This window comes from Mastigoproctus giganteus, chromosome 13 (genome assembly GCF_048544385.1).
Source record: "Mastigoproctus giganteus isolate SK-2022 chromosome 13, ASM4854438v1, whole genome shotgun sequence".
Taxonomy (NCBI): Eukaryota; Metazoa; Arthropoda; class Arachnida; order Uropygi; family Thelyphonidae; genus Mastigoproctus; species Mastigoproctus giganteus.
The window spans coordinates 133,771,344-133,783,831 of record NC_143587.1 but is presented as its reverse complement, the minus strand read 5'-3'; the positions used below and the strand labels follow the sequence as shown (position 1 = coordinate 133,783,831).

At 39.5% G+C, this 12,488-nt stretch overlaps 1 protein-coding gene across 1 annotated transcript in view; it reads right to left on the bottom strand.

Moving 5' to 3' along the window:
• The window catches only part of LOC150076454 (H(+)/Cl(-) exchange transporter 7-like), a 474,124-nt gene that overhangs the window by 274,728 nt on the left and 186,908 nt on the right, over window positions 1–12,488 (bottom strand). Inside the window, exon 8 of the mRNA XM_090387363.1 lies at window positions 2,213–2,306. Coding sequence (XP_090243489.1) covers window positions 2,213–2,306 — 94 coding nt within the window. The remainder of the gene's footprint in view (window positions 1–2,212; window positions 2,307–12,488) is intronic.

Here is a 12,488-nt window from a genome sequence, read left to right as displayed (position 1 = left end):
CAATATTTCTTAGTTGGCATGAAAAGCCTAGTAGCCTCCAAGATTAAGTCCCTGAAGGTTTCCCATTTAGAATTCAATGTTGGTAACATCATCAGTTTATCCCACTGTATGAGACCCCTGCAGTCATCTTTACAAAAGCAAAAGCCCTTTCCTTTACCTTAATGGTAGTTACATCTTTAAGTATTTCCCATATCAGTACATTGTGATCACTGTCACCCGTTGGGTCCTATATCTGCAAATTCTAAATGCATGAATAATCACTGCTGATTATCACATCAAGAGTACTACTCCCTCGTTCCCTCTTGAACATGTTGTTATAGAAAACACGTCATCCAATAAATCCACAAAAGTTTTGCTAGTGTGCGAGTGACGAACCCACAAGTTCCAATCAATAACTGGAAAGTTAAAATCTCCCATTATAAGACATTCTGATTTATTTGTGCACTATTTCTCTGCACAATTTCTTATTAAACTCATCAGATTCATTAGGCCTATAACACACACCTACTCCCATTTTCCCTTTCCCAGTGCTTATATCACACCAAACTGACTCAACATTGAAATTGGATGCACCTTCTGAGATTTTGTTTCTTAATTAACAGCATAACTCCTCCTCCCTTCCTGTCCTGTCTATTCTTTCTGTATACATTGTACTTCTCAAATTCCAATTCTGCATTGCTTATATCTGTGTGACATCTCGTTTCTGATATCCTCTTTGATGTCTTCACTTCAAACTCATCAAATTTATTAACTATACTCCTAGCATTGGTGTACATGCAAGTATACACGCATCTGTTTCTAGTCTTAGTTACTCTAACACAGCCCATGTATTTACTTGTTCCACTATGACTCCCAGTAGTTGTGGAATTCCTCAGAATCTTGCTTTTCAGGCTGTTGCTCATTCTAATAGAAGCAGTGCAAGAATCACTTTTGCCTCTGCCTGTGGCCACTGGTAATCTCTTAGTTTGTGAATCCCCCCCCAAGCTAGCAGTTTTCTGACCCACCTAACACTGCCTCGATAGCATCAGCAAATATTCTTGCACCCTTTCTATTTAAGCGTATCCTTGTGGAAGCAGTCTCTCCTGTCAACAAGCTGAAAATCTGAAAAAAATAAAACCGTGCTGAAAAAAATTCTAACCCCATGATTTTTGCACAATCTCTCCAGGGCTGAACTGATTGACAAAGCTCTCATCATATAACCCCCCCCCCCCGTCGTGTTTGGGCAGAATTGCAGACACTGATATTCAACCCTAACTCGTGACTTTTTTTCAACATTGACCTGTACTTTTTGAGTAAATCTGCAGAACTCTTACTCTTAATGTCATTAGTTCCAATGTGTACAACAATATCACCTTTTGTGCTCTTAAAAGATGATATCTGCTCTACAATGTCATCAACCTTTGCCCCTGGCAGACACAGCCTGGTCCTGTTCCACCTATCCTTCTTGCATAGTATATTCTTTGTCTCCCTGACAACAGAGTCATCAACAATAACTAGTTCCTGTGGGACCAGCAAATTCTGCCTTGGAGATTGTCTGTGTTCTGCCTGATGCACAGGAGCAAGCTCTGCCATTGAGTGGGCAGCTGAGTGCTCGATGGACCCCTCATATTAATTTCTTCAAGGGCATTTATCCTACACCTCAAGCTCTCATAGATGCCCATCAGAACGCTGAGTTGGTGCCTAATTTCTTGACACTTAGCTTACACAAACGCATCCTCCTTGGCTAGATCATGTCCTGTTTTAGAAAGGTCTGCAAAACTTTCACATTTCGCACATTTTTTGAGTGTGATGCGTTGGAGAATAGCCCTCTTCGTTTCTTCCGAGCCATAGCACTCTCACTAGTCTGTGAACGTGGCTTCGCAGCTATAGTGCGAGTCATGATTTCCATGGCAGCTACTTCATTTAAATACAATTTAATCAGATTAATTGATTATACTATACCGAGCTAACAGATTCCTCATACAGTGCATCACATTATGCTATCTAGTTTCACATTACACCTTACGCTAACAGTTCGAGATATATATGTTACGCTATTTCCTATAGACTACAACATGGCTGCTAGTTCAACAATATTGGTGCCAACACCTGTGAGTCATATCTTTAAAATGCAAAGAACAAAACCAACATTAATACCGTCATGCTAAAGATGAATAAAATTCAAAAACTATATTTTTTGATGCTGTTTTGAATATATGAGATATTAAATTACCAACAGGTGCTCCAAAAGCAGCTGCCATGCCAGCTGCTGCTCCTGCTGATATAAAATCTCGTTTCTCATGGTCTTCTCTAAACTGACGAAACATCTATAAAAAAAAAAAAGCAAGTCACACAAAAAGAACTTTGAAATATTAATACTTCACAAAACATACTAATTCACAGTGGCAATAATAACCATAAACTTCTAAATATTTATAAAAAAAATTAATATATAAAGGGTTCTTTCTAAATACATTAAAAAAATTATATTACTGCAATTTTAATCATTTAAGATATTTCACAGCATTTAATATTTATTATAATAACATGGCTAATTTTTTATCCAATCCACAATGTTTTCAAGTCGTGACAAAAAAATTTACCTTGGAAAGAACAAGGAGTTACTCCAGAGTGAACAAAATGGTTTCCCCAGTGACAGTGCACGTATACTGGCATGTATAGCAATGCTAGGAACATGGTAAATAAATTTCATGAATTTGAAGTGCTGATCAAATCATCAAATGCAGACTCTGTGGAGATATCAAAGACATGGTGTCACTCAGATATAAGGAATACAGTGTATAGAGAAAGGACAAACAAAAGCAGGGGGAAGAGTGGATTTTATGTGCTTCTTAGTTAAGAAGCAAATAAAATCTTTTATATAAGCACTGGGGGAAAAAAATGAGAGTAGGATTGTGTTATAGGTCGATGACTGTGATGAGCAACAAACAACCGTACAGAGAAATAGAGCTGATCAGTAAATCAGAATGTATTATAATGGGGATTTTAACTGTCCATACCTTGACAGGAATTTGTGGATGGATCACACATTAGCAAGACTTTTGTAGATTTATTGGATAATTGTTTTCTACAGGAGCATGTTAGAGAGGCAACAAGAGGAAGCAATACTCTTGATTTATGCTATTAGTTAAGAAACACATAAAATCCAAGGAAGTGAAGCCAGTCGACATCGATGGACAGTGCATTGTGGAGTCAGTTTGGTGTGACATAAGCATTGGGAGATCAAAATTGAGAGTAGGAGTGTGCTATAGCTTGGAGTGTGCTATAGGCTGAGGAGTAGGCCTAAAGACTCTGACACAGACACAGAAGCCTATGACACATGACACAGAAGCCTATGACAGATATAAGCTGGTCTGTAACCAATTCACAAAGGGGATTAGGCAGATTATGAGAAATCTTTGGCAAAGGATGCAAAGAAAAACAGCAAAGAGTTCATTACTCATATAAACTCTAGAAGGAAGGGGATGAATCAGATTGGTCCACTTGATATCGATGGTTCAACTGTTGATGATCCTGCTCAGGCAGCTAACAAACTAAATGAATATTTTGCATCGACATTCACACATGAGGAGTTATTCAGCGAGGGGAATGCCAGAGGTGTATTCAACTCTGGCAGTAAGCTAGATAATCTTGTAATAACTGAGAGTAAAGTGGAGGAGAAATTGTTGAAGATAAACACAAGAAAGGTACCTGGGGTGGATGGGATCTATCCACTTATATTAAAAGAGGCAGCATGGTTTTGTTAAGGGAAAGTCTTGCTTGACCAATTTGATTCGATACTATGATGCAGTCACAAAAGAGCTGGATGTAGGGAATAACTTTGATATTGTATACTTGGATCTTAGAAAGGCTTTTGATACTGTTGCACATGGAAGACTGCTGCACAAATTGGAGCAGTGTGGCACTGGAGGCAAATTGCTGCTATGGATAAAGGGGTGGTGGTTGAGGGGGAGAAGACAGAGAGTGGTAATCAATGAACACTGCTCATCGTGGACTAATGTTATTAGTGGAGTCCCTCAGGGTTCAAGTGTTGGGTCCATTATTGTTTTCTGTATTTATAAATAATATTGATGATGGTATATCAAGATTAATGTCCAAGTTTGCAGATGATACAAAGGTTGGTAGGGTTGTTAAGGACACTACTGATGATACAAAGGTTGGTAGGGTTGTTAAGGACACTAAGGGCTCAACCTTTCCAGAGCCTGTTGCAGCAGATGGGCTGAGGGGTAGCAAATGAAGTTTAACATTGACAAATGTAAAGTACTACATATGAAAAACAGCAACCCCAGAGCAATGTATCAACTCTGTGGTACTACACTGACACTGGTTGAGAATGAAAAGGACCTGGGGGTAATTGTGCAGGCAGATATGAAGTTCTCTGAGCAGTGCAGACGGGCTGCAAGAGTAGCTCATGGTATCTTGTCAATGATATACAGGAATTTTTCTAGCAGGGATAAGGAAGTGATTATTTCCTTGTATAAGGCAATGGTCAGGCCACACCTTGAGTAGTGTATATAGGTCTGGAGGCCTCATTTCAAGAAGGATGTAGAGCTGCTGGAATGAGTACAGAGAAGGGCAACAAGATTAGAAATGGAACAAAGGGTTGCTCTTATGAAGAAAGACTTAAGTTTTGCAAATTACAGTGTCTGGAGACTAGGTAACAGCGAGGTGATCTGATAGAGGTGTATATGCTCAATGCTGATGGGATTCTTCCTCTTGCTCAGAATAATCAACTGAGAGGGCATAAATTCAAATTGAGAAAAGACAGATGTACGAAAATTTGCCTTTAGCCAGTGGGTAGTTGGTTGGTGGAACAGACTTCCATTCCTTGTTGTGGAAGTTGATAGCCTAAATAAATTTAAGGCTCAGCTGGAAAAGTATTTTGAACGAACGGAGGGGTGAAGTGGAAGTTTTTTTTTTTTTTTTTGGCTGATGCTGCATAAGCTTGCTTTCTTGCATCATACGCCTCTACTAATACTAAAGCTAATTTGTTTATCAGCAGTGTTTCTTCATGAAAGAATTAAAACCTGCAGATAAAAGAACCACTATGGGGCAGTGGTTACAGTGTACTGATGTGGAATTTACTTAAAGCCATAACTACCATCAAGGGTAAGGAAAGGGTTTGTGCTTTCGTAAAGGAAACTACAATGTCTTAGACAGTTTTTAAATTGTATACAGCGGCACCAACTAATGTTGTTACCAGCAACAAATTCAAAATGGGAAACATTCAGGAAAATTGTCAGATAACCTACTGAAACATGTGGCAGAGAAAGAAAATGCACGGAATGCATAAAAATTATCAGGTGATAAAGACTATGGTAGATTTTAAGTAGTCTGAAATCAAATCACAAAGGAAGTTAGGCAAACCAAGGCAGATTACAAAATGTCTGTGGAAAAAATTTTTTTACTTATATTAACAATAGAAGGAAGAAGTGAATCATATTGGTCCACTTGATGTTGATAGTTTAATTGTTGATGATAGGATGAATACATTCACACATGAGGCCTTCTTTAGGGAGTGAAATGCCAAATTTCTAACAGAGAGCTAAACAATTTTATAACTGAGAGGAAAATGGAATTGTTAAAGTTAAATGTAAAAAAAGGCACCTGAGGCATATGAGATCTATCCAGTCGTACAAAGGGAGGCAGCAAAAGAGGCAAAGCAAATCCTTAGCCATAATTCTTAGCACCTCTTTGGATTAAAGGGAGGTCCCTGTAGAATGATATGTGTGAATATATTCCCAATTCCCAAAGGGGGATCAAAGGGTGACATGAGTAATTACAGACCTGTTAACTTAATTTCTGTTCCAGGTTAAATTATGGAGTCACTGGTTAAAGAAGTAATGCGGGACCATCTAGATAGGAGTGCAGTTATACTTCAGTCAAAGCATGGGTTAGTTAAAGTCTTGTCTGACCAATTTAATCGGATACTACGATACAGTGACAAAGGAACTGGATGCAAAAAATAGTTTTGATACCATATACTTGGATTTCAGGAAAGCTTTTGATACTGTTGTACATAAGACTGTTATAAAAATTGGAGCAGTGCAGCAATAAGGGAAGTTTATTGCTATGGATAAAGGAATGATAGAGTGGTTATTAATGGACACTGCTCTTCGTGGGCTAATGTTATTAGTGTAGCCCCCCTCCCAAGTTTGGTGTTGTTTTCTATATTTATTAATGATATTGAAGGTATATCAGGCTAATGTCTAAGTTTTCAGATGATACAATGGTTGGCAGGGTAGATAATGACAATAATCAGGGTAAGCTGCTGCAACAATATCTTAACAAATTAGGCCGATGTGTTGAGAAATGCCAATTGAAGTTTAACACTGATAAATGCAGGGTACTGCATATGGGTAGCAGTAATCCCAGATTAATATACCAACTGTGTGGTACAATTATCTCCACACAGTTGGGGCAATTGTGCAGCCAGATATGAAATTTTCTGAGCAGTGTAAACAAGCTTCTAGGACAGCTCATGCAGTTTTGTCAATGATATATAGGAAGTTTTCTAGTAGGGACAAGGAAGTGATTATCCCATTGTATAAGACAATTGTTAGGCTGTATCTTCAGTAGTACATACAGTTCCGGAGGCTTCATTTTAGGAAGGATGTAGAGTTGCTGAAATGGGTAGAGAAGGGCAATGAGATTGGCGAGGGGGATAAAGGGGTACTCTTACTAAGAATGGCTGCAAAATGCACCATCTGGAGACTGTACACCTGTGAGGTGTTTAAGACTGAGTGTCTTGAGCAAACTTAGTGCTGACAGGGTTCTTTCTCTTGCTCAGAATAAGGAGGCATACATTTAAATTAAGGAAGGATAAGTGCAGAATAAGTGTGTGGAAGTGGATAGTTTGGAGGGGTTGGAAAAGTGAAATGGGAATTTTTTTTTTTTTTTTATTCTGATACTGTATAAGCATGCTTTCTTGCATCACTTGCCACTATTAATAGTAATAAAGTAAAAAGTATGTGGGGGGGGGAGTCAAAATAACCCTGCTACAATAAGTTACATTTCAGTCTGTCAGCCTCTCAAGGTTTAGAGATTTGAAGGATTAATCAAGCTAATAAAATAACATAATTCAAAATTTTTTGTAAACTGTAATATTATTAACTCATTAGGATGCATGCCACAAGTAGTTCGCATATCCTGAACTCTAATGTTTAAAAGCATACTACCTGGCTAGTTTAGAATATTTCATAATAATTTTATTCCCTATTAGTCATAAATATTATGTGGACTCTGTATACAACATCATCTTCATACTGTGAGTAGTTACAGACAAGTTAGTGCAAATGCATCATTTTTATATGCAGTAAATTAACCAAAGTTATTATAGTGATATTATTGTATTACATCTTATATTGTGAATACCTTCACAACAAGTTGCCATCCTTTGCCTATACTTTGAGTGAGTACTGCTTCCCCAATAGTTATTGGGGAAGCAGTACTGTTGTTATTTATTCTGAGTGGATGCCACAACCCAGATGGCCATTCCAGGGTATGTATGTAGGGATGTAATGTTCTTTAACCTACAGACTTCTAAAAGTTGGAGAAAAGCTTAAGAGATAGCTGAAAGAAGGATAATAGGAAACTAAAGTTTACCTTGAAAGAAAGGAAAGGAGCTACTTCCATTTTCCACACACTCACTCATTTATACCTCGAATGAAGAATGCTTTCCCAATAGAGAAGACTATTGCTACTTATTCTCCATCTCAGTAGATATCATCAAACTTATTCTCCATCTCAGTAGATATCATCAAACTGCTATTTCAGAGCTTTTTGGCTCTTCATTAGTGGGTGGGTAAATACCTGATGTTATCTCAGCTTTGGATAAGGCTTTAGCCCTGAATGAAAACTGAGGGCTAAAACCGCACACTACTGAAAAATTTACAGACATATAAGTTAGTGCAAATGTATCTCATCTATACAAAGGGTACTAGGAAAGTTTTGCAATATGACGCAACAATGAATCACAGGAAGCTGCTTGTTGCTGCATGTTGAGACATGTTCATACGTGCACAGTAGCAGCTGCGCCAAGTCGATGGGCTCAGTTATTCGTTAGTAGTGAGAGTGTAAAGTGCTTCCGATGGCATCGTGGTCACGAAATGAGATAAGGACAGTTTTGCGGTATAATTTCGTGTGTGGTTTAACCATAGACCAGTGCTTAGAAGAAATGACTCTTGCACTAGATGATGATTGTCCACATCGTACAACGATATTCAGGTGGTATAGAGAATTCCAAAGGGGAAATTTCACTCTGGAGGATTCTGAGAGGCCGGGAAGGCCACAAACGTCAGTTACGGAGGAAAACATTACTGCTGTGAGGAAAATGCTTGACGAAAACAGGCGAGTGACCTACCAACAGATAGAGGATACTTTGCGCCTAAATGCACCAGCAATTCGTTCGATTCTGCAAGATCATTTGCATGTGAAGAAACTTTGTTCTCTCTGGGTGCCGCATCAACTGACTGAAGAGCAGATGACACGACGTGTGACTTGGTGCCGGGAGATGTTAAATAAGTTTGATAAGGGACAATCTCAGTATGTGAACAACATCGTGACAGGTGATGAGACTTGGCTGTACTATTACGATCTGCCGACCAAAGCTCAAAACAAAGTTTGGGTCTTTGATGATGACGACACACCCGTAATTGTCAGAAAATCCCGATCTGTAAAGAAGAAAATGATAGCTGTATTTTTCAAATCGAGTGGAATTGTGGAACGTGTCGTTTTGGACACGCAGAAGACAGTCACAGCTAAGTGGTATACTGAACAATGCCTGCCTAAAGTCATTGGATCTATGAAGAACCTGCGGCCAAAGTCAAGAATGGACACCTGGTACCTCCATCACGATAATGCTGCAGCTCACCGCGCCAAAGCCTGCACCGAATATTTGACCACGACAGGACTGAAACTTCTCGAGCACCTTCCCCACAGTCCAGTCCCTACAGTCCAGCTAAAAGGGAGGCGGTTTTCCAGTGATGAGGACCTTCTACGGGCTTGGGACAACGAGTGTGCTTTACTCCCTAGTGAAACTTGGCAGAACTGGTTTAAAGATTGGTTTCGGAGGATGGAGAGGTGTATTGAATGTAGAGGAAATTACTTTGAAAAAATTAAATAAACAAAGCTGTATTGCAAAAACTTTCCTAGTAACCTTTGTATGTAGTATTTTAACCAAACTTATTACAGTGGCATCATTTCATTACATCACATACTGTAAACAATGTTGCACTATCATAACTTCAGTCAATTCTCCATCAGAGGATTTGGCTGTCACAGATGGTCTGTGTGAAGGTGTAAACCTTCACGATGTTGGGACTGTTAGTAATCCTGGGTAAAACCTCCATGCACAAGTACATGGTGGTGACTACCCAGGTGTGAACCAACGTAAGCAGGGATCAAGGTGTGGCACCCACACCACATGGAGGAACACCGCCCCTTTATGTTACAGGCAATACTTTCCATTTTGAGAAAAAATGGTGCAATACCACCACTTTGCTTATTGGAGGAACCCATGTTTAGTCTCTAGAACTAAGTTCCGGTCAACCCTTCCCTATCTCTTCCATCATGCAGTATGATTGATGCCTTTTGAGGTTATGATGAACATCGTGGCGAGATCCAATATTCCTTACATTTCGAGGGTACAGCTCTAAAACAGCGTTCGCAGGCCAGCCGCTAGTTAGTACACCGAACCGAACCTATTGGTAACTCTCTAGGAGGCTTCCTGATTAGCTAGTGTATAATCTTGCTACCTCTACTCTGCCAGATAATGACTGGAAGGAGTCAGAGTAGTTTGTATGCGTGGAGCATTGTCGAGGCCACGTTATGTCAAGGATCTGGGTATATTCTTACCATGTGTATGCCATATCCAAAAATTTCATTACTTCATACAGCATGTCCCACCTGCTTTTTCTTACTATTGAATACACCATGAAATGTCAAACTAATAGAGCAAGCTTATCTGCAAAAAGATCTACACCCCCAGGGGCTCACATCTGGTGAGTATGGGCTTGGCACACCCAGTGTCCTGAGCTGGATATCATCATTCTTCTCTTTCTTGGTGATTCCTTTCTACTTTCTCTCTCTCTCTCTCTCTCTCTCTCTCTCTCTCTCTCTCTCTCTCTCTCTCTCACACTGGATAACTCGGGATTTGCCGGTGCAGCACAAGCCCCAGGCTTCCTTGCACCATATGGCTAATAATAATAATAAACCTCCCAAGCACTTCCTAATTCATTTCACAAATATACATGGTCTCAATTCTAATCTCAACGATGTCCATTTCCACTTGCAGTCTGCCAAACCCTATGTGGTTTTTCTGACAGAATCTCAGTTATCGGTTGATTCAACTACTGCTCATCTCAGATGCCCAAATTATTCACTGTTTTCTGTATTTATAAATGATATTGATGATGATATATCAGGCTTAATGCCCATGTTTGCAGACGATATGAAGGTTGGCAGGGTTGTTAATGACACTAATGATTGTATGCTGGTGCAACAGGATCTAGAAAAGTTGAGCAAATGGGCTGAGAGGTGGCAAATGAAGTTTAACATTGACAAATTTAAAGTACTACATATGGAAAGCAGTAACTCGAGAGTAACGTATCAACTGTGTGATACGACACTGACAGTGGTAGAGAAAGAAAAGGATCTGGGGGGTAATTGTGCAGGCAGTAATTATGAAGTTTTCTGGGCAGTGCAGACGGTCTGCAAGAGTAGCTCATGGTGTCTTGTCAATGATATACAGGAATATTTCTAGCAGGGATAAGGAGGTGATTATCCCCCTCGTATAAGACAATGGTCAGGCCTCACCTTGAGTACTGTATACAAGTCTGGAGACTTCATTTTAAGAAGGATGTAGAGTTGTTGGAACGAGTACAGAGAAGGGCAACAAGATTAGTGAATGGAACAAAGGGTTGCTCTTACGAAGAAAGGCTTAAGTTTTGCATATTACAGTGGCTGGAGACTAGGCACCTGCAAGGTGATCTGATCGAGGTGTATAAAGTCTTGAGTGGTTTGAGCATGCTCAATGCTAATGGGATCGTTCCTCTTGCTCAGAATAATCGCCTGAGAGGGCATAAATTCAAATTGAGGAAAGACAGTTGTAGGATAGATGTGTGGAAGTTTGCCTTTAGCTGTTATTTTTTGGTTATTTTGGTTTTTTTTAGGAGCATTAGCAACTAAGGCCATATTGCTCCGGGGATATGCAGTGGTCATTCCCTTGACCTTTCCTCATCATCCGTATTTGGTGGTGATGGGCTCGAACACGATCTAATCAAGAAGCATGTGCTACGCTCTGCTGCTCCTTCCCACCTGGCTACGGAGGCACCTTGCCTTTAGCCAGCAGATGGTTGATTGCTGGAACAAGCCTCCATCTGTCGTCTTAGAAGTTGATAGCCTAAATAGATTCAAGGCAAAACTTGACAAACATTTTGAGCGAGTGGATGGGGAAAATGAGGGATTTTTTTTTTCCCCCTGACTGATGCTATATAAGCTTGCTTTCTTGCATCATGTGCCTTTGCTAATGCTAGTATGCAGTTAAATGGTAGTCATAGCATGGATGTGTTAAGGAGCAATCTTGTTCGACCAATATGATTGGATATTATGATGTAGTACCAAACAAATTGGATTCAAAAATAATTCTAACATCATATTCTTAGATTTCAAACAAGCTTTTGATACTGTTGACACATAAGACTGCTGTACAAATAGGAGCTGTGTATAGTTATGAGTAATAACTGCTATGGGTACAGGGAAGGTTGAGTGGGTGAAGACATTATCGATGGACACTGTTCTTCTTGGGCTAAATTAATTAATGGATTCCCCAAGGGTTCAGTGCTGGGACTGTTGTTATTTTCAATATTTATTAATAATATTGATGAAGGCATATCTTGCTTAATGTCTAAGTCTGCAGACAATACAAAGGTTAGCAGAGTGATTAATAACAGTAATCATGGTAAACCACTACAACAAGATCTAGAAAAATTATGTAGACAGGCTGAAGTGGCAACTGAAGTTCAACATTAACAAATGCAAGGTACTTCATATGGGTAGCAGTAATCCCAGAGTGACATAATAACTTTGCAGTGCCACACATGGAGTAGTTGAGAGCAAAAAAGACCTCAGCGTAACTGTACAGGCAAACATGGCATTTTCCAAACAGTGAAGACAGGCTGCCATGAAAACTCATGAGACTTTGCCAATAACATATAGGAATTTTGCAGGGATAAGGAAGTGATTACACCATTGTATGAGGCAACTGTAGGTACTGTAGGTGAAATCTTGAAACACAACTTACAGGTCTGGAAGTCTCATTTTATGAGGGATGTGGATCCATTGGAATGGGTTCAGAGAAGAGCAGTGATATTAGAGATGGGAACAGAAGGGTATATCATCCAAAAAAGACAATGTAAATTGCATTATCTGGAAGGCCCCTGCAAGAAAATCTGATTGAAGTGCTTAATGCTATGATTGGATTGAGCACA